Below are 26,859 nucleotides of genomic sequence, written 5' to 3'. Positions count from 1 at the left end.
TTTTAAGACCAATTTAAAAGGAAAATTTAGAGCTGGTTGAAGAACTTAAAACCAATAAAACCCCTTATTAAAACAACACTAGGCCAGTCCTGCATGGTGAAACAAAAATGTTTTCAGCTCGCGTCGAAAGGTCCGAAGATCAGGGAGTTGACGGATACCTGGTGGTAACTTGTTCCAGAGGATTGGTGCCCCCACAGAGAAGGCCCTCCCCCTGGGCGCCGCCAGCTGACATTGACTGGCCGATGGCACCCTGAGGAGAACCTCCACCTGGGAGCGCACTGGTCAATGAGAGGTCGCCGGTAGCAGCAGGTGGTCCCGTAAGTAACCCGGTCCTATGCCATGGAGCGCTTTGAAGGTGGTTACTAACACCTTGAATTGCACCCGAAAGACCACCAGAAGCCAGTGCAGCCTGCACAGGAGAGGTGTTACATGGGAGCAATCAGTCGCTCCCTCTATCACCTGCGCGGCCGCATTCTGAACTAATTGGAGTCTTCGGGTCCTCTTCAAGGGAAGCCCCATGTAGACAGCATTGCAATAGTCCAGACAAGAAGTGACGAGGGCGTGAGTGACTGTGCACAAGGAATCCCGGTGCAAGAAGGGATGCAACTGGCGTATCAGGCGGACCTGATAAAAAGCTCCTCTGGCGACGGCCGTCAAATGCTCTTCCAACGACAGTCGTGCATCCAGAAGGACGCCCAGATTGCGGACCTTCTCTGTGCGGGCCAATGACTCGTCCTCCACAGACAGCGATGGCCTCAGCTGATTATACCAGGACACCGGCATCCACAGCCACTCAGTCTTGGCGGGATTGAGTCGAAGCCTGTTTTTCCCCATCCAGACCCGCACGCCTCCAGACAATGGGACATCACCTCAACGGCTTCGCTGGGGTGGTTGGGAGTGGAAATGTACAACTGCGTATCATCAGCGTACAGATGACATTGCACCCCAAAACCACGGATGATCTCGCCCAGCGGCTTCATATAGATATTGAACAGGAGAGGTGAGAGAACCGACCCCTGGGGCATCCCACATAAGAGGCACCTCACGGTCGATCTCTGACCCCCTGCCAACACTGTCTGCGACCGGTCAGAGAGGAAGGAGGAGAACCACCGAAAAACGGTGCCACCCACTCCCAGCCCCCCTAGCCTCCGCAGCAAGATACCATGGTCGATGGTATCAAAAGCCGCTGAAAGATCTAATAGGACCAGGACAGAAGAACAGCCTCTGTCCCGGGCCCTCCAGAGATCATCCACCAACACAACCAAAGCCGTTTCAGTGCTGTACCCAGTCCCAGTGCTGTACCCAGTCCGGAAGCCGGACTGGAACGGGTCCAGATAGACAGTTTCATCCAGATACTGAGGTAACTGATGCGCTACCACACTCTCAACAACCTTCGCCACAAAACAAAGGTTGGAGACTGGACAGTAGTTCGATAAAACAGCTGGATCCAGGGAGGCCTTCTTGAGGAGGGGTCTCACCACAGCCTCTTTCGAGGCTGTAGGGAAGACATCCTCTCTCAGAGAAGCATTAACAATTCCCTTTTACAGCCTCGTGTAACCTCCTGTGTGGCCAGTACCAGCCAGGAGGAACACGGATCCAATAAACATGTGGTTGCATTCAGCCTCCTCAGTATCCTGTCCATGTCATCGGGAGCTACAGTGTCAAACTCCTCCCAGATGACAGCCTCAAGAACCGCCTCCATCATCCCATCTGAGACTGCCCAATCTGTGTCCAGTCCATCCCAAATCTGAGCGATTTTATCGTGCAGATATTGTCCAAAGTCCTCAGCACGGCCTTGCAAGGGGTCTTCCCTAACTCCCTGAGTAAGAAGGGAGCGGGTCACCCTAAACAAGGCTGCTGGGCAGTTATCTGCCGACACAATAAGAGCGGAGAAATACTCACGTTTCGCCGATCCTATCGCCACTAGATAGGTCTGAATATGAGACCTTACTAGTGTTCAATCAGGTTCAGAACGGCTGGCTCTCCAATTACTCTCTAGGCGTCTTTTCCGGTGCTTCATCTCTCTCAACTCCTCAGAATACCAAGGAGCCAGTTGAGACCGGCGCCGGGTCAGAGGCCGCAAAGGCACGACGCAGTCCAAGGCCCCCGCCGCCGCCTTTTCCCAGGCGATCACTAGTTCTTCAGCTGAGTTGTGGGCTAGGTCCTCAGGAAGTGGCCCAAGCTCCGTCAGAAACCTCTCCGGGTCCATCAGGCGCCTGGGACGGAACCAACGTGTCGGTTCCGTTTCCCTGTGGTGCGGGATAGCGGTTCGAATGTCCAACCGAAGTAGAGAATGATCCGACCATGACAAGGGTAGAGTGACTAAGTCCCTTGATTCTAGATCATTCAGCCACTGTCCAGAGATAAAAATTAAGTCCAGAGTGTTTCCCCCAATGTGAGTGGGACCATCAACTAACTGGGTCAGGTCCAAGGCCGTCATGGAAGTCATGAATTCCCGAGCTACAGTAGATGATTCACCGAGCGATGGTAGGTTGAAATCCCCCATAACCATAAGTCTGGGGTATCAACCGCCAACTCGGCTATTACCTCCAGCAGCTCGGGCAGGGCTGCTGTCACGCCGCAGGGAGCCAGGTACGTAATCAGCAAACCCACCTGTATCCCCTGACCCCACCTCATGAACAGTGACCTCCCTCGGTCGAAGACCTTCGTTAATAATAACCACCACCCCACCACCCCTACCCTGGGCCCTCGGCTGATGAAATGCATGGAAACCTGGTGGGCACATTTCAACCAGGGGCACCCCCCCTTCTGTGCCCAGCCAAGTCTCCGAAATGCCTAACAGGTCCACACCCTCCTCCCGTATAAGATCGTGAATAAGGGGGGCTTTATTCGCAACGGACCTGGCATTGCACAACATCAGCCAAAGGTCCAGACTCTGAGGATCCTGACCACTTGGGGAACGGGAAAAGACAGAGGGACAGGAGCGCAAGATCATTCGCAGATAACGTTCACGCACTCCCCTAACATAATATGATCCCCCGCTTCCGCCATATCTGCCCCTCCCAGTTACCATGCTAATGAAATGACCCACATGAAACTGAGCGTCCGCCTCCACCCCCATCCCCGAACCCAAGCTAGTAACGTCGCGAGCCTTCGCAGGATCTGCCTGTATCCCCGTCCCTCCCCCTGGTGGGTTTTCCCCAAACCCACCCTAACGCTCCCTCCCCTTAAAAACCGATTAAAACGCTCTTTTAAAAAAACCCTAAGATCTTTCTTAGTTGCACCTCTCGGGATTAATTATTATTAATAATTATTAATTATTAATCAATTAAAAATTATGAACTTTGGGGAAAAATTTATGGGTATGATTAGAGCGATTTATTTGAATCAATTGGGAAAAATAATTATAAATGGGGAAACAACGGAGGAGATTAGTATAACTAAAGGGGTAAGACAGGGATGTCCCGTCCCCCCTTTTGTTTATATTATCATTGGAGATACTATTGAGACAAATTAGACAAAACCGAACAATAAAAGGATTGAAAATCAAACAGGAAGAATATAAGGTTTAAACTTTTGCAGACAATCTGGCTTTCATAATGGAAGATCCTTTGGAGAGGGGAACCATCCTGCATGGTGCATGAAATTGAAGAATTTGGCAAAGTGGCCGGCCTCAAAATAAATAAAGAAAAAACTAAAATCCTATAACTAAGAACCTTACAAAAATGCAAAATGAGGAATTGGAAGAGAAACTGGGAATTCAAATTATTCAAAAAGTGAAGTATCTGGGAATTTGGTTAGCGGCTAAATGCTCGACAATAAAAGAGGACAATTATGATAAGTTGGTACAACAGATACAAAAAGACTTAGACAATTGGGCAAAATTACAAATATCTTTAATTTGTAGAATCGCCACAATAAAAATGAACATACTACCCAAATTGTTATATCTCTTTCAAACAATACCAATTAAGACTGGGGAAAACATTTTTTGAACAACTAAATAAAATAATAGGTAAATTCATTTGGTTGGGGAAAAAAGCCCGAATAAAGCTTAAACTTTTACAGGGCTCTAGAACCAAAGGAGGCTTTGGCTTTCTGGATTGAGAATTATACTATCAAGCGGCAGCAGCAATGTGGCTTAAAGATTGGGTCCAATTTAATAAGAGGTTAACTCTAGAGGGTCACGATCTTCAATTGGGACGGCACGCGTTTCTGTGGGAAGGAAAAAATAAAATTCATACATACTTTTAGAGACATCTAGTGCAAAATGCTTTGATAAATTTTTGGGATGAAATTAAGAGAAACCATTATATGAAAGTTCTAATTTGGATATCAACAATGGAGGCAATAATTTATCCAAATGTATTAGAAATAAACAAAGTGGTAAACTATTCGGAATTACTAGATGAACAAGAAAATTTAAAATCGGAGAAAGATCTAAAAAAATCAAGGAATAAAAATTGACTGGTGGCCTTACCTGCAAATTAGAACAAAATATAAAAAAGATCAGGAACAATATGGCATTTATGGAGAATAATTGGAACTTGACAAAATACTATTAGGAACAGGAGAGAAATTGATTACTAAAATGTATACCTTTCTATAATGATTTAAAATGGAAGAAGAAAATGTGAAAGCGACAATGATTAGTTGGGCGAGAAATTTTGGACATGCTATTCAATTCAGTGTTGAGTTGCTACCAGTTCAGACCGGTTCTCGAGAACCATTGGCAAAAATCTGGCCAAGTTCGCAGAACCGGTAATGATGCCCAGCTGGTCATGCCCCCGAACCAGTTCCCTTGGCCGAAGAGGTTGTAAAAACAAAAGGTTTTAAAAGGCTCCTCTGGCGATCCCAGTTGAGTTGCCTGATCACCAGAACCTTTAAAAAACATGTTTTCTACAAGCTCTTCAGCCAAAGAGGTTGTTAAAACAATCCTTTTAAGAGGTTCTGGGCTGCGATGAGGCAACTTCAGCTGGGATCGTCAGAGGAGCCTTTTAAAATCTTTTTTTCCTCTGACGATCCCAGATGAGTTTCCTGATCATCACAGGCTTTTAAAATCATTTTTTAACAATTTCTTACAACAGCCCTCGCCCATGCCCACCCAATTGCCCCCTCCCCCACTTACCTAATTACTGCTCCTTTCAGGCTCGCTGTGCTGCAATCAGTTGCATCAGCTAGCAACTCAATCTGCCTGCCTACAATCCATTTCCTCGGTGACCAACTCAATCTGCCTGCCTCCAATTGGTAAGTAAATGGGGGGAGCTTTAAAAAATAGTTAATTGGGTTTTTTTTAAGGAGTTGTTTTTTTTAGACAGCAATTTAAAGTTAAGGAAGTTTTAAATTTAGCTGCTTTTATCTAAAACAGGGGTCTCCAACCTTAGTAACTTTAAGACTTGTGGACTTAAACGCCACTTTCTGGGCTGAGGAACTCTGGGAGTTGAAGTCCACAAACCTTAAAGTTACTAAGGTTGGAGACCCCTGATCTAAAAAATATAAATAAAATAAAATGATAAAATAAAATATTTGTGCAGCTTTCTGAGATTTGGTGTATTTCTATAGTGTTTCACTCTAACTACACAAACACACCAAATCTCACAAAGCTGTATGTGGCATTTTGTGTGTCTGTGTGTGTGTGTGTGAATCAGTTGTGTTGTATTGTGTGTGTGTAAAGTGTGAAAGTTGGTTTTTGAGCTTTTTGTGGCTGTGTGAGGTTCCTGCTTGTTGCAGGGGCCATTCTGGGTGAAGTGCAGCTGTTTTTACATTGTGTGTGAGTCAGTTGTGTTGTGTTGTGTGTGTGTAAAGTGTGAAAGTTGGTTTCATTGTTTTGTATACTTTATTATTTTTATTATTTATTGTTATTGGCCACGCCCACCCAGTCACATGACTCCCAAGCCACTCTCACCCAGTCACATGACCATCAAGCCACACCCAGTATCACATGACCATCAAGCCACACCCACAAAATAAGCCACGCCCACAGAACCGGTAGTAAAAAAATTTAGAACCCATCCCTGATTCAATTAGATCAATGGGATAAATTATGGGAGAGAAACTACAAACCAACAATGTCAGCTTCTTATAAGGAGAACCTCTATAAAATGTTTTACCGGTGGCACTTTCCACCAGCCATATTGGCCAAGATGTTCTTAAACCAATCGCTGGAGTGCTGGAGATGTGGCTACAAGCAGGGAACGTTCTACCACATGTGGTGGACCTGCCCCAAGGCTAAATAAATAAATATTGGTATAAGATAAGAAAGAGGCTGGAAGAGATAACCGAACAGAGGATAGAGTTAAAGCTGGAACTGTTTCTCCTGGGTATTGTCGATGGGAAAATGGGGAAAAACTTACAATATTTAACATTACGCATATTAATAGCAAGTAGAATCGTTTTAGCACAGAATTGGAAACAAACAGATACACCTCCAGATTATAAGGAAATTATAAGGAAAATCTATGAATGTGCAGAAATGAATAGACTGTCTATGGAAATGAAGGAGAGGGAAGAGACCAAGTACTATCAAATTTGGAATAGATGGTATTCTTGGCTTGAGAATAAACGTAAAAATTAGGTATAAAATGTAAAAATGTAACATATATAAATATAAAATATATAAGAAATATATGTTATCAATTTGTGGGTAGATGTAATTATAACTTAAATAAGGATATATTTATAAGGAAATTAGGATAGTGATATATAGAAATAGAACTTTTGCAAATATGATTGTTACGAAAGATATAGATACCGATATGGAAAAAGCTGTTACAAGTGTAAATTTGTGTTTTGTGTTTTAAATGTTGGAAAATTCAATAAATATTTTTTTAAAAAAAGACATAATGCCAGAAAAGGTCTCATGTGTTTTTTCACAAAACCATTATTCACTAAACCATCAGGCAACTGTCAATTTTTTAGCTGAGCCACGGTGGCGCAATGGTTAGAGTGCAGTACTGCAGGCTACTTCTGCTGATTGCCAGCTGCCCGCAATTTGGCAGTTCGAATCTCACCAGGCTCCAGGTTGACTCGGCCTTCCATGGCTGGTAAAATGAGGACCCAGATTGTTGGGGGTAAACCGCTTAGAGAGGGCTGTAAAGCAGTATGTAAGTCTAAGTGCTATTGCTATTGCTATCTATACCTTGAGAAACTTATCCGAAGCTCCACCAGGTCTTGTTCACTGAAATTCAGACACCACACAAAGCCCCAAAATATTAAACAGGACTGTGCAATCAGAGCCCCCCCACCCCCACCTTTTTCTATACATCATATGGCACAAGTATGTATACCATCTTGACTTTTTGACACACATGCACCAATACACATACCAATACACAATACACATGCACCAATACACATACAGATGCCTTTCTTGTCAGGGATCATGAAGGGTATAAATATAGCATACTTAAGGCACAATTAGTGCCTGCAAGGCTACCCCTTACCTGGGCAGGGGGAGCCCAGAATGTATTTTTCTTACCCAGGAGATAATGGAGAAGAAGGAGAAGGCAATGGCTGCTCGGGCAGCATCTCCTCCTTGTGATGCTCCTTTGCTAGCAGGGGTCCGCTGCCACTGGTTGGCCAGAAAGCAGAATGCCACAAACCAGAGGAAGGACCAGAAGCCTGTCAAGCAGAAAAAACAGTCAGCACCCCTGTTGGTTGGATAGCTTTCAAGGTAGACCAAGGAACTCATGGAGGCAGAACCGCTCAGAGCAGCCTTTGCAAATCCTAGGAGGGCTGCTGGCATCCTGGAAGATCAGAGGAGAGCAACTATCAACTGTGGAGTTGTCAGCTTCACATCAGAGCAAAGGCTTCTTTATGTGCACTTAGACAACATGCTCCAATTAACAGGACTAAGCAAAGGTTTGTGGCCATCAAATTATGCCTGGCTAACTTTATCTCTTTGGGCAGAATTTCTAACTCGGTAGATCAGAGGCTGCGTAACACGGCATAACTGGAACTTTGTTGTAGCTCCTCTAAATCTCTCCTTAAATTCTCTTGATATAACGGGCTAAATTAAAGTACTGTTAGGTGGCCCCACAGTTGTTTGAATGACCACACCCAGCGCCTCCACTTCAGCTTTGAGCCTAGTTTCCAGTAATGCGCTGCACCTCTCAGTCCTGGGTTCTGTCTGGTTCAATTGCCCATCAGTGACCTGGATGAGAGATCGGAGGGGATGCTTGTAAAGTGAAACCTCACATCCTGGGCCAAAACAAACAGGGAAGAAGGTGAAGTCCTGCACTGCAGCCTGCACTGTCTCTAAGAACAGCTGGAGAGGCAGATGCTCTCCTGGGGTGGATAAAGAGGAGCAGAGCCCAAATCCTGGGGAATAAAGCAAGCTGTCCTTCTCTGCCCTAGTCGGACCCCATTTGGAACAGCGTGTCCAGTTTGGGACACTACAGTTCAAATGAATAGGGACAGACTGGAGTAAGTTTACAGGAGGGCTACTGGGAGGGAAACCAATTCCTGTAAGGAACAGTTAAAGCCCTGACTATGCTTTAAAAGAAAAGGTGTCTGAGGGGAGGTGTGGGAGCAGCGCCCCCCCACCCAGATATCAGCAGGATTGCCATACAGAAGAGGCTTCCTCTCTTATCACAAAGGACACAACCAGGACCGCAGCAAAAAGTCCTCAGAAGGAGGTTCACGCTGGACATCTGGATTGCACAAGCTGTCAGCCAGAGCAAGAGACCCACTCTATGCGAACTTCCACTCTGCAAGGAGGCAGGGCCCTGATCATATGCCCATGCCCACTACCTCCACTCTGTGTTGCCCTCTGTTATTTTTAACAATACTGTAATATGCTTTATTTAGAAGTTCTCCTCCAGGCAGCCCTCGATTTACAACATTTCATTTAGGGACCGTTCAAACTTACAATGGCAGTGAAAAAAGTGACTTATGACTGTTTTTGACACTTAAGACCATTGCAACATTCCCAAGGTCACGTGATCAAAATTCAGATGCTTGGCAACTGACATGTACTTATGACAGTTGCCATGACCTGGGGTCATGTGATCAGCTTTTGCAACCTTCTGACAAGCAAAGTCGATGGGGAGGCCAGATTCACCTAACAACCGTGATACTAGGTTAACAACTGCAATGATTCACTTAACAACTATCGCAAGAAAGGTCAATAAAGCTCTGTGTGCAGCGGTGAAATCCCCCTGGTTCTATCCAGCTCGCCGAACCGGTAGTGCCAGCAGTGGGAGGCTCCGCCCACCCACCGGGATGTCATTACGTCCCTTTTTTAACATCTGTGCATGTGCAGAAGAGGCACGTGCATAGCGCGCATGCACTCCCATGTGCTCACGTTCCCAAACCAGTAGCAAAGGTAAGTGGATTTCACCGCTGTGTGTTTGTATGTGATGGGAAAGAGGGAGGGGGGAATGACAGGTGTTAAAGACCAGAGAAGCTCAGAACCAGTTTGTACCAGCATGTATTCAGACCAGGCAGCTTGAGAAAATATGTGGATTATCACAAAACATCTCAAACCACTTCAGTGAAGTCCGATTGGCTGAAGAGGAACTGATCAGGGGAGAGGGCTGGAAACCTTTATCTTTTGAGCGCAGGAAACCCAGAGCTTGCCTGATGTTACTGCAGTCAACATCTCTTAGTAAACCTTTTGCTTCAACCGAATGGAGTTGAGGGTCTTTCTTTCCTAAGGGATCAGATTGGGGCAGGTCTGACATTAGGCGAGCTCTAGGGTTCCCATGCTCAAAAGGAGTCTGACAGAACCTTTGCATTATCTTATCAAAAATAAAGGGCCAAGTGTGTGCAGGAAGGTCCTGTCTCTTGTTGTTCTGCAGCCCTCTTGGCTTCTCACCCTTCCCTTCAATTCCAAGGCAAGCTTCAAAATAAAAGCACCCCCACTCCACGTCATCACCCATGAATGCAGCAGCTGGAAAACACTCCTAAGGGAAATGTAAAAGCCATTTCCAAACGCCTTCAGAATACACTGAGAAGATGAGAGGAAGAAGAACATCTGAATAGTTGTAAAACAGATTTTAACACAATAGTTTTATTGCCTGAACTAACTGTTTTTGCTTTTCTTTGGTTGGATTTCCATCAGAATTGAGCACAACTAAACATTGTCCTTCTTCACACATCTGCAGTCGGTCAAGCACTTTGTAAGATACGCTTGTGCCAGCCCATCCAGCCTTTGTCCACGGGCAGTTGTGGCACAAAGCCATGCTTACTGGATGCACTAGGTCAGGCTCATGATGCGTGATTTAGCCTGTGAGGAACCAGGCTGTTATGCAAAGCCATGATCTTGTTTATTTTGGCACCACATGCTATGTGGATTCAAGTATATTTAGGGAACCCAAGCCTGGGTTGACTATATGGTATGAACCAGCCCCTGCGTGAGTCAAGCTTCTCATTCCATCCCAGCGGACATACCAGAAAAGCCAAGGTCCAAGAGGACAATGCGTTTCCTGTCTTTCACACTGCTGATCTGCTGGAAGTAGAGGTCCATCACCAGGAAGAAGCTGCAGGCCAGAAAAGCCAGCAGTCCTATTGCGATGCCATAGTTGCAGGCTCCTTCATTGCTGTTGAAGATGCAGTGCAGCACTGGGGACTTATCTGTGTTCACATAACCCTCATTGATGATGGAGCCAAACACCACAATAGAGAACACCTGCAATGCGGGGGGGGGGGGGGAGGCAGGTGAAGGAAAGAGAGGAACAATGTGCAGTTAAAAACTCAGCTCTTTCCAAACAGGTTCATATTATACTATGTTTCATTTCTGGTCCATCCTCAAAACATATAAACCTGAAAAAATATGCTAAAACATATCAAGAGAGGATCAAGAATGCCTGTTTGTGTATCTGGAGAAGGTCTCCACTCTCTGATTATTGTATAAAACATACTATTGTGGTCCGCCAGCAGCCTGCAGACCTGGCAGTGGAGTCGGACAGTGAGGAGGATGGGGAGGATGATGGGCCGGTCCTGGAGTCAGGGGAAGGCCCAGACAAGGGCTCTGCGTTGGAGGCAGAGATGGGGCCAGGGCCATCTCGGAGTGATGTGCGGACTCTGGAGCCTCCAGAGGTGGACAGCAGAGAGGCAGAGGAACAGAAGGAGCCTGTTCCTAGTGCATGCATGAGACGAGCTGCCAGAAGGCAAGAGTAGCTAAAGCAAAAAGGACGACTCAGGGGTAAGGCCAGGAGATGATTGGCCCCTCCCATAAGGCTTAAAAAAGCAGCAATGAGCCATTGGGTTCTTTGTGGAAAAGCAATGTTGATTCTAGTGCTTCTTGTCAGTGTCTCTTGAACTTTGTGGGGGTTTTGCCAAGAAAAGCCTTTGGCAGGTTGCCAAAGACAACAAAGGTTGGTGATAAGGCCGACAACAAAGGTTGGTGATAAGGCCGAATAAATAAAGAATTTGTTTTGGACTAAGCTGAGAATGAATTAATTCTCAGCTGTTTTAATAAAATACATTTGTTCAAAACTGAATTGTGTTTGGTAATCACTACTTGGGCCTCGGTCACAACAAATATGTCACAAGGGGGAAAGGTTTGGGAAGGGAAGAGGGAAAACAAGTACAAGCTCATCCCTATTAAAACTTGACCTGATGAGAACAGCACATGCCTCTAGGACAGGGGCAGGCAGAGTTAGCCCAAAGCAGAGGCCATCATCCTGCCTGGGTCTTCTCTAGCCTGGCCTTCAGTGAGAGCTGCCATTTGCTGATGGTCAAGGGGAGAACAAGGTACTTTATGGAAACAAGTTTAGGATGGAATATTTTAAAAGTAGATGCTATCTTGCGCCCTCCATTTTAGCCTTGCTCCTTGGGGGGAACTAAGGGGGGGTGTCAAATCAAGTGGTGATCTCAACCCCATGATTGAACATTACAATCACAGAACCTAAGCCTTATATGCGTATGCTGGGTACATCCCATGTACCAAAAGCTTTGACATGGCTATCATCCTTCTTCATGGATGTTCCACCCCACCCGAGGCCCCTGGCCTTTTCTATTCATCTGTCCACCTTCGGTCTTTCACCAGATGCTGCATCAGGGCATCTTCGCAGATGGGTTCTATCATAGGTGGCAGAAGCAACTAAAGCAGCTGAGGGGATCTACAGAAAGTCCCTGGGGCCACAGGACAGGAGGAACTGTGGGATTTCTGACAGAAGAGACCGGCAGGGCTTGGAAGCTGCTTGGAAATACGCCCTGGAAGGCTAGAAAAAGCCAGGGTCTCACTGACCTCTGAGTGGAGGAGAGCAGGGGTTCCAGCTGGAGGACAGCAACAAGGCAACCTCAGTTCCCCACAGAAAGCCAGGCAGGATGGAAGACATTACTCTGGGGATGAGAAACCACGAGGATTCCCAAAACAAGAGGGGAAACTTCTAAGAAAAGACCATGGAAAGAGAGTTGCCGATTGTGGCCAGGAAAATCATATGAAGATGTCTAAGTAAGTCAGAGAGACTTGATTCCCTTTCTGAAGCCAGGAGAACTTCTAAACTGTTCCTTAGAAGAGGGAGGAGAAGCACAGGGAAACTTGAGGAAAGGTCCATAATTTGGAGGAAAACGGACTACGGTCAGCACAGGTATCCTTGGCACAATCCTATAAGTTAAGAGTTGGAAGTAGCAATGAAAAATAAAACCAGGCAATTTTGCCTCTATCGTGCAAATCAAGAGGAAGTCCATTTCAAGCCTTCCTTGCCTTGACGCTTTTCTCTCTTCGACCTCCCTGACTGCAAGCTCCTCACGTCAAGAGGGGCTATCAGAGCCCCTGTGAAGCTGAGCTTCTTAGCAGGACCAGAGCAGCAGCTCTCAGGCGCAGCATGGAAGAAGCCCTAATGGAAACTGGGCTCTGGACTGTGAAGTGGAAACACACAAGTTGTCAAAAAGAGGAACACCTGGATAACAGGACTGCACAGAAGAAGGAAGTCCTGACCAATACTGACCTCCCAATGGTTAATATATGAGAGAGGGCCCTCGGGTCTCCTATTCCCCATTCCAAATAGCCTCGTTTATTTTTTATTTATTTATATCCCACCCTTAAGGCAGTGAAGATAGCCAATACTCCTTCCTCCTCCTATATTTCCCCACAACAACAACAACCCTGAGAGAGAGGACTGGCCCAAGGCCCCCAGCTGACTTTCATGCCTAAGGCAGAACTCGAACTCACCATCTCTTAGTTCTGCCTGGTGCCTTCAGCCTACACCAAGCTGCTTATCAGTTCCCCAGAAGTTTGGGTCTGCATTAAATTAGTGCAACTTTAGGCATCAGTCAAGATCCTGAGATCTGCAGAAGCCACTACCTTTTCAACAATCTTATAAAGCTTCAGAAGGGTTTGTTTAGCATCCCTCTCAGTTCAAAGCCCAGGCAAGATCAGAAAGGGGCACATTTTAATTACTGCACCAGTGCGAATGTGCTCAGCGCATTGTGAGCAGAAAATTCATCATTTAAAATTCCTAATATAGAAGTGTGCTTTAGATTGTAGACAAAAACAAACTGAATATCCAGTTTATATTAATGTTCAGATTCGATAATCAGTTTAATTAATTTACCTGAGGTACATTGGATGGCCTCAGATTATGGCATCTGAAGAAATGAAAGGCAACTCAAGATCTTCAGAGCAAATTAAGGCCATGATAACAGATTCAGCGAGATTTGTGAGGCAGAGATTCTATGTATGATAAAGGGCAGCAAGTAGACATTTTGCATGACCTCCCCCCTTGTGGATGGGTGGGAGAGGCCGTGTGCAGCCAGTCTGAAATGTTTTCTGCATCGAGTAACAGCTTGCGCCACATGACACAGAGGGTCTTCCAATTCTGTGCCACGGTTGTGTGAAGGTGATGGGAAAGGGTGAGTTTGGGGCAAGTTCAGGAACAAAGCCAAGAAGAGTTGCAAGATGGCAGGGACCTTAATGGAGCAATGTGCATTTCAATCTCCTGTCCTGCTGTTCCTTGCCTTGGGTTGCTTCAGAGCCTGTATTTAAGTAAAATAATAGTTTTTGAAAAATTCATACTCATTGCCGAGATAGAGGAGATCCCTGCCTGGAGACCTACTCCACTGGACTTTCACTTTTCAAAGCATGACTGGTTTTTGGAACTTGTACCAGTGATGCTTTGCAAAGCAACACGTTTATTTCATGGAGGCCTCTGGTCTTTTGTTCCAAGGAAATAACCATGGTGGGCAGTGGAGACTCTTCAAAGTTACAATGATTGGAGGCTAAAACATATGAAGAATGGTTGCAGGAATTGGAGATATCTAGTCTAATGAAAAGAAGGACGAGGGGAGACATGATAACAGTATTCCAGTATCTGAGGGGCTGCCACCAAGAAGAAGGGGTCAGCCTATTCTCCAAAGTACCTGGGGACAAGTCAAGAAGCAATGGATGGAAACCAGTCAACCTAGAACTAAGGAGAAATTTCCTGACAATGAGAACAATTAATCAGTGGAATGACTTCCCTCCAGAAGCTGTGGGTGCTCCAACACTTGAGGCTTTTAAAAAGAGACTAGAGTGCCATTTGCCTGGAATTATAGCATTTTTGCTTGAGCAGGGGGTTGGAGTAGAAGACCTCAACAGTCACTTTCAACTCTGTTAATCTGTTATTCAGTCATTGATGCATTAGATGAATGCTGGCCAGTTAAATTCTCCCCTGGATAAACAGAGGTATTTCTCTTCCTAGGAATGTCAGCCATGAAACCTGACAAAACTATAGCTGTTCCTTCCTTGGACCAAAGTGAAGGACGACCCAGCTAGGAAAAAGTGTATACAAGAAGTGCCTGATGGAAAGCCAGCGAGTGAGGAAGAGACTGCAGGGGAGCATGGAGAATGGACCTGAAAGGCCAAAGATAGGAAGGGGAGGACTCTAAGCCATAGTGTTTGTGTGTGCGTGCGTGCATGCATGTGTGTGCACTTTAATCATACTGTAATTCCTATCATATTGATGATGCTAAAAAGTTAAACAAAAACTTCATTTTGCATTGCAAAGAACTATTGAAAAAACAAATAATCCAATGCCATCTTGCAGACAGAAGCCAGTTAGCAGGAAGCAGGAGGAGGCCGATGGGGCTCTTTCCAACTTCCTAACATTCTAGGCAGCCTTTGGACTTTGGAAGACGTCACCCCTAGGGGACTCATCTGATTTGGAAGGGGGAATGCTTAGGGATCAAACATTCAGTTCAAGAAAAGGCCCAACTATCTTAAATCTAATAAGGTATCCTTTAAGATATGCCTTAAATGGCAAAGAATTGGCTTGCCTCAAGCCAAGAATGTCTGCATAGCAGTAGTGGGTTCAACTTACCTTTGTTACTGGTTCGGAACTGTGAGCGCGTGCGGAGCTTCTGAGCATGCGCATAGCGTCTATGATGACGTCTGGGTGGGTGGGTGGAGCCTCCCGCCACTGCCACTACCGGTTCGCCTGACCGGTAGAAACCAACCACTGCTGCATAGTTTGTGGAAGCAGCTTCTCCCAAGCCAAGCTGGCCTGGATGAATCCCAGAAAGAGACCAAGGCTGCACCCACCTGGGAATTCCTGGGCCCAGAAGATTCGGGGTTGTTTTCCATGGACTGGTAGCTTTTGAGGGGGGTGGAATATTAATCACACGGGTTATTATTTATTGTATGGCACATTCACATCATATTTTGATCAAAACACATGAGATAAAGATATAAAATAGTATGTTTAGATTATAGATATAATTTTTTGCTCCATTTGTCACAGCAAAGTCTCTATTTTGGCACTCTGCCACTAGAACTTGGATAGCTTGTTTTTCAGCCCAGTCACAATTTGGGGAAGGTATTTTGTCCCATTTACAGAAGACATCAGCACCTCTACCATGGCCAGAGAGGATTTGGAAATGACCATTTGTATCCATGCCATTCCTGAAGTCCCCTGGATGCTGCTAAAGGACAGTCACTTCAAGACGAAACCTCTGAACGCTCAAAGATACGGCAGCGAGTCAACCCTAGTGATCTCCTGGCTATAACACATCATGCTAAATCACACAAAGATCCTTCATGAAAGGATCCTTGGGACAGACTGAATTCATGGCTGCCCTACACAAGCATAGAAGCCCCCAAATTTAAAGGACAGCCATGGGAAACAGCTGGTTGAGCTACCCATGGAAACTGGAGCAACTGGAAAATATGCCAATGGCAGCAGTAACTGCCAGCCCTGGATGCTGTTCCTTGCCAGGAAAACAAGGAAGTTTACAGACACTTGTCTGGTTCCCTAAGGTGAACAAAAATCTCCTGCTACAGGAGGGTTTGCAAACAGAAGGAAGTGCTCAAGTGTTTCTTCAAAGTGGCACATAGGACATTCAGATACACATTTGGGTGTGTAGGAAGTTAGCACCCACCCCTCTCTTAGGAAAATGAAATATTCTAGGAAATATTAAAAAGGCAGAATATTATATTTTCCTTTCCTAGGAGAGGGGTGGGTGCTAACTTCCCACAATTTTGTCCTGGTTTGGATCTTGAGTGAGGGCTAATCCTATTGTATCCTGAGGACCATGTCTTTTGTAGATAAACTAGCCCAACCTTTGTCTTGTAGATAGGTTAGCACCACAATATCTGCTGGGGCGGCAGGGAGCTGAGGCTCTGAGTTTGCCTTTAGAAACATGTTTCTCCTTTAGGGAAAATATAATATTCTGCTCTTTTAATATTTCCTAGAATATTTCAGTTTCCTAAGACAAGGGTGGGTGCTAACTTCCTGCAGGTGGAATATTAACAAGGTTCACAATCTTGCTCATTTTACCTGTATCTGAAGGTAGGCTAAATATCAAATGGAGATATATGGCTAAATTTTTACTACTTTTTCACTGGTGTTGCTGAATTAAAATATCATAATTCTAGAATCCAATTTTTATGTTTAGTGGCAGTTTTATATTATAATTTCATAATTAATTTTCTCAATAGATGGCTTTAAGCCCTTAAATAAAGTGCAGAAGTTTTTTTCCCGAACTGCAAACTGTTAAAAATCCATCTTGTGGAGATGGTGATGTGTGAGGAGTCAGGCAAGATGTCGTGTCCCACTCCTCCGCTGACGCCCGGGTCGGGGAAGTCCATATCAGGCGTGCCTCTGCAGCTCTGCCAAAGTCCTAGCAAAGTTCTCAAGGCAGGCAGGAGACCAGGAAGTGACTTCAGCAATCCAAGGTAGACTTTGCCTGACTCAGAGAATGCCAGAAAGCAGATCCTTTATATAGGCCATGGGGTGTGGCTCCATGACTCAGCACTCATCCATGCCTGCCCCTCCCTTCCTTTTGCTGACGTCGCCTATCAATTCTCCGGAAGCGAGGATCGCTCCAGGCTCCAACTGTTGGTAATTCACATTCCTCAGGCTCACATGCTGTGGGGGAGGAGGAGGGGTCTAGTTGCTCCGTTTGCCTGGGCATGGAGCCAGGGTTGGGGGCTGGAGGCACGTAAGACCCCTCATCTTGCTCGGCCTGTCTGGGCATGGTGCCAGGGCTGGGGCCTGGAGGCATGCCAGGACATTCCTCAGTATTCGACAGGAGATAAGAGGGACCCGGCTGCGGGGAAAGCGAGCGAGACACAACACTATCCCTCACCGCAGGGCCCTCCCCCAGGGCTGACGATCGGGATGTGGTCGGGCCGGGTTCTGCTCGTGGAAGGCCCGCACCAGGTCCGGGGCGTGGACGTCGGAGGCGTCGACCCAAGTGAACTCAGTCCCGTACCACTGCCATGCAATCAGGTATTGGAAGCGCACCTTCAGCCAGCGGGAGTCACATATGCTGTGCACCTCGTACTCCTCTGCCCCATCCTCGCCGACGGCGCTGGGCGGCGCCGGGCACCGGAGGGGACACAGCGGGGCCTCAGGGACCAGCAAGGACCGGTGGAAGATGGGATGGATCCTCATGGAATGTGGCAGGGTCAGCCGGTAGGCCACCGGATTGATGACCACCTCGACGGGAAACGGACCGATAAACCGGTGGTCCAGTTTCTTCGCCGGCCGGTCGGACGGGAGATGCTTTGAGGAGAGCCACATGCAGTCTATGACTGCCAGCGGGAGTGTTGCCCGTCAGGAGCGATCGGCGACCCACTTGTAGTCCTCCTTCGCCCGATTCAGCTGCCGAAGCACCATCTGCTGGACCGTGTGCAACTCGGAGAGGAAGGTCTGCGTCTCGGGAACCGGGGAGTCCGGGGGCGCCAGAGGGAAGAGCCACGGATGGTACTCCAAGTTGGCCAGGAACAGGGTTGTCTGGGTGGAGGTATGTTGGGAGTTGTTGAAGGCGAACTCCGCCAGGGACAGGTACTCAGCCCAGTTGTCCTGTTGCTGGTTCACGAAGCACCAGAGGTACTGCTCCAGGATGCCGATGACCTTCTCCATCCCGCCATTGGTCTCCGGATGGTGCGCCGACGACAGGCACACCTGCACCTCCAACGCGGCCATCAGGCTCTTCCAAAAGCGAGCCGTGAACTGCATCCCACGGTCCGACACCACCCTGTCTGGCAGACCGTGGAGGCAGAAGACATGCTGCAAGAAGAGATGGGCTGTCTTGGTGGCGGTGGGCAGACCGCGGCACGGGATGAAGTGTGCCATCTTGTAGAGCATGTCCACCACCACCAACACCGTGGTGAACCCTGAGGACAGCGGCAGGTCAGTCAGGAAGTCCATGGAAATCGCCCCCCAGGGTCTGTCAGGAGTCGGCAAGGGCTGGAGGAGACCGGGAGGGGCCCCCATGGCAGCCTTGGCTTGCTGGCACGGCACGCAGGACGTCACGTAGGCATGGACGTCATGCCACACCCGGGGCCACCAGAAGGTCCGCGTCACTAGGTTGAGAGTCTTGAAAAACCCGAAATGGCCCGCGGCAGGGTTGTCGTGGCACTGGGCCAGGACGAGGGCCCGGAGCAGTCCAGTGGGCACATACAACCACCCCCAGAACTTGAGCACATCCTCTTCCAATGTCCACGGAGATGTGGGGCCCGCCTCTGCTCGCCGCTGCTGAGACCAGGTGTCTCGGCACTGCGCCTCTCGCACTCGGGCTCGTAAGTCCACCGGTTCCTGGGCGGCGGCCAAGGCTTCCGCTGGCAGCACTGTCCGTGGAGGAAGAGGATCCTGGGCGCTCAGGTACTCCGGCTTATGGGACAGGGCGTCCGCCCTCCGGTTGTGGCCGCTGGGGATGTAGGCTACGCGGAAGTTGAACCGGGCGAAGAACAGCGACCACCGGATCTGCCGCTGATTCAACTTCCGAGCCGTGGTGAGGTGCTCGAGGTTCCGATGGTCCGTTCGGACCTCCACCTGATGCCGGGCCCCCTCCAGGTGGTGCCGCCACGCCTCGAACACGGCCTTGATAGCCAGCAACTCCTTTTCCCAGATGGTATAGTTGCGCTCGGCAGGGTTGAGCTTCCGCGAATAGTACGCGCAGGGAAAAAGAGTGCCGCCATCCGCCGGGGCCTGTAGCAGCACCGCTCCAAGGGCGACGTTGGAGGCATCCGTCTCCACCACGAAAGGCTGATGCGGGTCGGGATGTCGCAGGATGGGCTCCGTGATGAAGGCCTTCTTGACAGCTGTGAAGGCCTCCTCCTGCGGGGGACCCCACCGGAACGGGACCTTCTTCTGGAGGAGCTGGGTGAGCGGAGCCGTCAGCATGGCGAAGCCCAGGATGAAGGTCCGATAGTAATTGGCAGCCGCTGGACATCCTTCACCCGACGTGGGGCTTCCCAGCTGCACAGGGCCTCCACCTTGCGCGGGTTCATGGCGATCCCCTCGGGTGAGAGGATGTGCCCGAGGAACTCGATGGATGTCCGGAGGAAAAAGCACTTCTCTAGCTTGGCGTAGAGCTGGTGCTCCCGCAGGCACTGCAGCACCAGGCGGAGGTGCTGGAGGTGACTTTCCCTGGACCGGGAGTAGATCAGGATGTCGTCAGGTAGATCACCACGAACCGATCCAACATGTCCCGGAACACATCGTTCATAAAATGTTGGAAGACGGCGGGGGCGTTGGTCAGCCCGAACGGCATGACCGTGTACTCGTAGTGTCCGTACCGGGTGCCGAACGCCGTCTTCCACTCATCCCCTTCACGCATCCGCACCAGGTTGTAGGCCCCCCGGAGATCAAGCTTGGTAAAGACTGAGGCCTCCCGCAGCCGGTCCATCAGCTCCGGGATGAGCGGCAGGGGGTAGCGATTCCGCACCATGATGGCGTTCAGCCGGCGGTAGTCGCAACACAGGCACAAATCCCCCATCTTCTTCTTCACGAAGAGGACCGGGGCCGACAGAGGGGACTTGGAAGGCCGGATGAACCCTCAGGCCAAGTTTTTGTCCAGAAAGTCCCTGAGGGTGGCCAACTCGGGCTCGGACATGGAATACAGGTGTCCCGTTGGCAACAGGGTGCCAGGCTGCAGGTCCACAGAGCAGTCGTAGGGCCGGTGCGAGGGCAAGCAGTCCGCCTCCTTTTCGCTGAAGACGTCAGCGAAGTCCCGCAGCTCAGGGGGCACAGCGACGGCCAGGGTCAAGACGTCCTGGCCGGTGCAGGTGTGGCGGATGTGGTCGACACACTGCAGGCTGGGGAACGAGATGGCGTTCCGTGACCAGGCCACCTGAGGGTCGTGAGTCTGCAGCCAGGCCAGTCCGAGGATCACTAGGAAGTGGAGGTCCGCCGTCACGTAGAAGCGAATCGCCTCCACATGGTTCCCGATGGCGAGGCGCAAGGGCTGCATGGCGAAGTTAATGGGTCTGGCCACCAGCTCCCTTCCGTCGATGGTCTCGACACTCATCGGAGGGTCCACCGGTACCAAGGGGACCCCAAAATGGTCCATGAAGGCCTGGTCCATAAAGTTCGTGGTGGCCTCGAGTCCACCAGCGCGTGCGCCAGGATCCCCTCCAGCCAGTCACCCACCCAGACCCGGGTGTCCAAAATTAGGTGCCGAGGGGGCCTGGGGTCCATGTCAGCCATGTCTGGCGGGGGCTTGGTCCGTGCCCAGCCTAGGGTTTCCCCGAGGCCGGGCCTGCCCCGTTTTCCGACTGGCCAGGCTGGGATTCGGGGACGGGCGCATGTGCTCTGCCGCGCTTCCTGGGGCATGCGGCGGCGAAATGGCCAGGCTCCCCACAGTACAAACACAGCCCCCCTTGGCGCCTCCGGCTCCGCTCCTGGGCTGTCAGGCGAGGCCTGGCCGCTCCTAACTCCATGGGCTCCTCGGCGGCGGCCAGGGTGAAGACGTCCTGGCCGGTGCAGGTGTGGCGGATGTGGTCGACACACTGCAGGCTGGGGAACGAGATGGCGTCCCGTGACCAGGCCACCTGAGGGTCGTGAGTCTGCAGCCAGGCCAGTCCGAGGATCACCAGGAAGTGGAGGTCCGCCGTCACGTAGAAGCGAATCGCCTCCACATGGTTCCCGATGGCGAGGCGCAAGGGCTGCATGGCGGTTAATGGGTCTGGCCACCAGCTCCCTCCGTCGATGGTCTCGACACTCATCGGAGGGTCCACGGTACCAAGGGACCCCAAAATGGTCCATGAAGGCCGGGAACATCTCCATCCGTCCTGAGAACCTCTCCGGCACCAGTACCGGGCTGTGGTGCTGAGGAGGAGGAGGAGGAGGTTGGACTGCTGGGGCATTCCCAGCAGCCAGTTGAGCAGTCAGCCAGGCGACTTGCTGTTGCAGTAGTTGGTTATCTGCTTGTAGCTGCTGCACAATCTGCTCCAGCTGTTGCTGATCCATCTTGTGGTATAGATGGTGATGTGTGAGGAGTCAGGCAAGATGTCGTGTCCCACTCCTCCGCTCACGGCCGGGTTGGGGAAGTCCGTATCAGGCGTGCCTCTGCAGCTCTGCCAAAGTCCTAGCAAAGTTCTCAAGGTAGGCAGGAGACCAGGAAGTGACTTCAGCAATCCAAGGTAGACTTTGCCTGACTCAGAGAATGCCAGAAAGCAGATCCTTTATATAGGCCATGGGGTGTAGCTCCATGACTCAGCACTCATCCAGGCCTGTCCCTCCCTTCCTTTTGCTGACGCCGCCTATCAATTCTCCTGAAGCGAGGATCTCTCCAGGCTCCAGCTGTTGGTAATTCACATTCCTCAGGCTCATATGCTGTGGGGGAGGAGGAGGGGTCTAGTTGCTCCGTTTGCCTGGGCATGGAGCCAGGGTTGGGGGCTGGAGGCACGTAAGACCCCTCATCTTGCTCGGCCTGTGGGCATGGAGCCAGGGCTGGGGCCTGGAGGCATGCCAGGACATTCCTCAGCATTCGGCAGGAGATAAGAGGGACCCGGCTGCGGGGAAAGCGAGTGAGACACAACACTATCCCTCACTGCAGGGCCCTTCCCCCGGGGCTGACGATCGGGATGCGGTCGGGCCGGGTTCTGCTCGTGGAAGGCCCGCACCAGGTCCGGGCGTGACGCCGGAGGCGCCGACCCAAGTGAACTCAGTCCCGTACCACTGCCACGCAATCAGGTATTGGAAGCGCCCTTCAGCCAGCGGAGTCGCATATGCTGTGCACTCGTACTCCTCTGCCCCATCCTCGCCGACGGGCGACGGGTGGCGCTGGCACCGGAGGGGACACAGCGGGCCTCAGGGACCAGCAAGGCCAGTGGAAGATGGGATGGATCGGCATGGAATGCGGCAGGGTCAGCGGTAGGCCACGGATTGATGACCACCTCGACGGGAACGGACCGATGAACCGGTGGTCCAGTTTCTTCGCCGCGGTCGGACGGGAGATGCTTTGGAGAGCCACATGCGTCTCCGACTGCCAGCGGGTGTTGCCCGTCAGGAGCGATCGGCGACCCGCTTGTAGTCCTCCTTCGCCCGATTCAGCTGCCGGCACCATCTGCTGGACCGTGTGCAACTCGGAGAGGAAGGTCTGCGTCTCGGGAACCGGGAGTCCGGGGCGCCAGAGGAAGAGCCGGATGGTACCCCAAGTTGGCCAGGAACGGGTGGTCTGGGTGGAGGTGTGTTGGGAGTTGTTGAAGGCGAACTCCACCAGGGACAGGTAATCGCCCAGTTGTCCTGCTGCTGGTTCACGAAGCACCGGAGGTACTGCTCCAGGATGCCGATGACCTTCTCCATCCGCCATTGGTCTCCGGATGGTGCGCCGACGACAGGCACACCTGCACCTCCAATGCGCCATCAGGCTCTTCCAAAAGCGAGCCATGAACTGCACCCCACGGTCCGACACCACCCTGTCCGCAGACCGTGGAGGCAGAAGACATGCTGCAAGAAGAGATGGGCTGTCTTGGTGGCGGTGGGCAGCCGCTGCACGGGATGAAGTGTGCCATCTTGGTGAGCATGTCCTGGACCTGTCCTGGAAGAAAAAGTTATGAGAAAGGTAGATATAATTGGTGACTTGTATGTATTTCATGTAGAAGGAGGAACTATTCAGAGGCTGGGACAAATCTGAACTTTTAGAACATAAAAAAGGGCTGGAAGGGACCTTGGATGTCTTCTAGTCCAACCCCCTGCTAAAGGCAGGAGACCTTGTAGCATCCTAGTCAAATTGTTGCTCAATCTATTTTGAAAACCTCCAATGATGGAGCACTCACACCGATTAATTGTTTTACTGTCAGGAAATTTCTCCTTCTAGATTGGATCTTTGTTCAATGAACTTCCACCCTTTACTTCTTGTCCTGCCTTCTGATACTTTGGTGAATAAGTAGATTCTCTCCTCTGTGACAGCCCCACAAGTACTGGAAATTAGTAATCACGTTCCCACCCACCAATCCTTTTCTTCAATAGGCTAAACCTAGCTCCCATAGAAGAGAATATTTATAGCTCAGGGTTAACCGTGGGATCCTTGGTGTTCTCTCAACTTGATCACATGATCCTGCACACTGCTGGCTCATATTTTAAGTGGGGATCCACTAGGACACCGAGATCCCTCCCACAGATACTACAGTTCAGCCAGGTGCTGCCTATTCTGCATCTATGCATAATGGACTTAACTTACAAGAAAGTAGATTTCAAATGGATGTTGAGAAGAATCACATAATGGTAAGAGGTGCTCAACCATGAAAGACGGTGCCTTAGGAAGTAGTACTAGACTCTTCATTACAGGTGTTCCAATAGAGGCTGGATGGCTGCTATGGATGCTGTAGTGGATTTCTACACTGAGCAGAGGGTTGGACTAGAAAATCTCAAGAAGCCTTCCAGCCTTTACATTCTGTGATTCTAGAAATGCACCTTACCCAGAATCCAACTCTGCTGGCATCGTTGATGGAACTATGTTCTGATTTGTCTCTAGTTCTTAAGTCACTGTTTCTTTCTTTGGTGAAATCTACAAGCTTCTCAAGACAGAACCACAGCCCTTTGGCTTAAAAACAACTATGATTTTATGATCTTTTTTCCACAATTGTTAACTGAATCACTACAAGTAGTCCTCAACTTACGATCACAATCAAGCCCAAAATTTCTGTTGCTAAGGGAGACATTTGTTTAGTGAGTTTTGCCCCATTTTATGACCTTTCTTGCCACATTTGTTAAGTGAATCTGGATTCACTTGATCACATGATCCCTGCACACTGCAACGGTCATAAATATGAGTCAGTTGCCAAGCATCTGAATTTTAATCACATGACCACGGGGATGCTATAATGATTGTAACTGTTAAAAATGGTCATGTCACTTTTTTCAGTGATGATATAATTTCAAAATGTCACTAAGTGAACTGCTGTAAGTTGAGGACAACCTGTAGTTGTTAAGTGGATCATGTGGTCATTAAGCAAATTCAGCTTCCCCCATTAACTTTGCTTATTGGAAACCAGCTTGGGAAGATTGCAAAAGGCGATCATATATCCTGGGATTGTTCAAACATCATAAATACCTGCTGGTTGCCAAGCATCTGAATTTTAATCACATGACCACGGGGATGCTATAATGATTGTAACTGTTAAAAATGGTCATGTCACTTTTTTCAGTGATGATATAATTTCAAAATGTCACTAAGTGAACTGCTGTAAGTTGAGGACAACCTGTAGTTGTTAAGTGGATCATGTGGTCATTAAGCAAATTCAGCTTCCCCCATTAACTTTGCTTATTGGAAACCAGCTTGGGAAGATTGCAAAAGGCGATCATATATCCTGGGATTGTTCAAACATCATAAATACCTGCTGGTTGCCAAGCACCCAAATTTTCATCATGTGGTAATGGGGAAGCTGTGCCAGTCATAAGAGTGAGGACTGGTTGGAAGTCACTTTTTGCAGTGCCATTGTAGCTTCAGATGATTGCTAAAGGAGTGGTTGCAAGTCAAGGACTACCTGTAGCAATATTATTACAGCCATTTTTACATAGAAGAAACAAACCAATCTTGTGCTGGAACGCATCCTTGCAGAAATTCTCTGTACCAAAATGTTACCTGCTTCAGCACGAACCCAAAAGCTCAGAAGACTAAACCTCTGTTTCCGGTGACTGACCCAGATTGGATTCCAAGCTTGTTTGGTTTTGCCTCCAGAAGTTGTGGGTGCTTATTGGGGGCTTTTTAAAAAGAGACTGGAGAACCATTTGTCTGAAATGGACTATGGTCTCCTGCTTGAGCAGCAGGTTGGACTAGAAAATCTCAAGAAGCCTTCCAGCCTTTACATTCTGTGATTCTAGTAATGCACCTTACCCAGAATCCAACTCTGCTGGCATCGTTGATGGAACTATGTTCTGATTTGTCTCTAGTTCTTAAGTCACTGTTTCTTTCTTTGGTGAAATCTACAAGCTTCTCAAGACAGAACCACAGCCCTTTGGCTTAAAAACAACTATGATTTTATGATCTTTTTTCCACAATTGTTAACTGAATCACTACAAGTAGTCCTCAACTTACGATCACAATGAAGGCCAAAAAATGTTGTTGCTAAGTGAGAGTTCGTTAAGCGAGTTTTGCCCCAATTTACAACTTTTCTTGCCACGTTTGTTAAGTGAATCTGGATTCACTTGATCACATGATCCCTGCACACTGCAACGGTCATAAATATGAGTCAGTTGCCAAGCACCCAAATTTTCATCATGTGGTAATGGGGATGCTGTGCCAGTCATAAGAGTGAGGACTGGTTGGAAGTCACTTTTTGCAGTGCCATTGTAGCTTCAGATGATTGCTAAAGGAGTGGTTGCAAGTCAAGGACTACCTGTAGCAATATTATTACAGCCATTTTTACATAGAAGAAACAAACCAATCTTGTGCTGGAACGCATCCTTGCAGAAATTCTCTGTACCAAAATGTTACCTGCTTCAGCACGAACCCAAAAGCTCAGAAGACTAAACCTCTGTTTCCGGTGACTGACCCAGATTGGATTCCAAGCTTGTTTGGTTTTGCCTCCAGAAGTTGTGGGTGCTTATTGGGGGCTTTTTAAAAAGAGACTGGAGAACCATTTGTCTGAAATGGACTATGGTCTCCTGCTTGAGCAGCAGGTTGGACTAGAAAATCTCAAGAAGCCTTCCAGCCTTTACATTCTGTGATTCTAGAAATGCACCTTACCCAGAATCCAACTCTGCTGGCATCGTTGATGGAACTATGTTCTGATTTGTCTCTAGTTCTTAAGTCACTGTTTCTTTCTTTGGTGAAATCTACAAGCTTCTCAAGACAGAACCACAGCCCTTTGGCTTAAAAACAACTATGATTTTATGATCTTTTTTCCACAATTGTTAACTGAATCACTACAAGTAGTCCTCAACTTACGATCACAATCAAGCCCAAAATTTCTGTTGCTAAGGGAGACATTTGTTTAGTGAGTTTTGCCCCATTTTATGACCTTTCTTGCCACATTTGTTAAGTGAATCTGGATTCACTTGATCACATGATCCTGCACACTGCTGGCTCATATTTTAAGTGGGGATCCACTAGGACACCGAGATCCCTCCCACAGATACTACAGTTCAGCCAGGTGCTGCCTATTCTGCATCTATGCATAATGGACTTAACTTACAAGAAAGTAGATTTCAAATGGATGTTGAGAAGAATCACATAATGGTAAGAGGTGCTCAACCATGAAAGACGGTGCCTTAGGAAGTAGTACTAGACTCTTCATTACAG

At 48.6% G+C, this 26,859-nt stretch overlaps 1 protein-coding gene across 1 annotated transcript in view; it reads right to left on the bottom strand.

Moving 5' to 3' along the window:
• The window catches only part of SYNGR3 (synaptogyrin 3), a 58,592-nt gene that overhangs the window by 19,462 nt on the left and 12,271 nt on the right, over positions 1-26,859 (bottom strand). The window contains exons 3-4 of the mRNA XM_058157711.1: positions 10,354-10,591; positions 7,439-7,581 (exon numbers count right to left, since the gene is read on the bottom strand). Coding sequence (XP_058013694.1) covers positions 7,439-7,581; positions 10,354-10,591 — 381 coding nt within the window. The remainder of the gene's footprint in view (positions 1-7,438; positions 7,582-10,353; positions 10,592-26,859) is intronic.

This window comes from Ahaetulla prasina, chromosome 14 (genome assembly GCF_028640845.1).
Source record: "Ahaetulla prasina isolate Xishuangbanna chromosome 14, ASM2864084v1, whole genome shotgun sequence".
NCBI classification, from domain to species: domain Eukaryota; kingdom Metazoa; phylum Chordata; class Lepidosauria; order Squamata; family Colubridae; genus Ahaetulla; species Ahaetulla prasina.
This window is presented reverse-complemented; position numbering and strand designations above follow the sequence as displayed.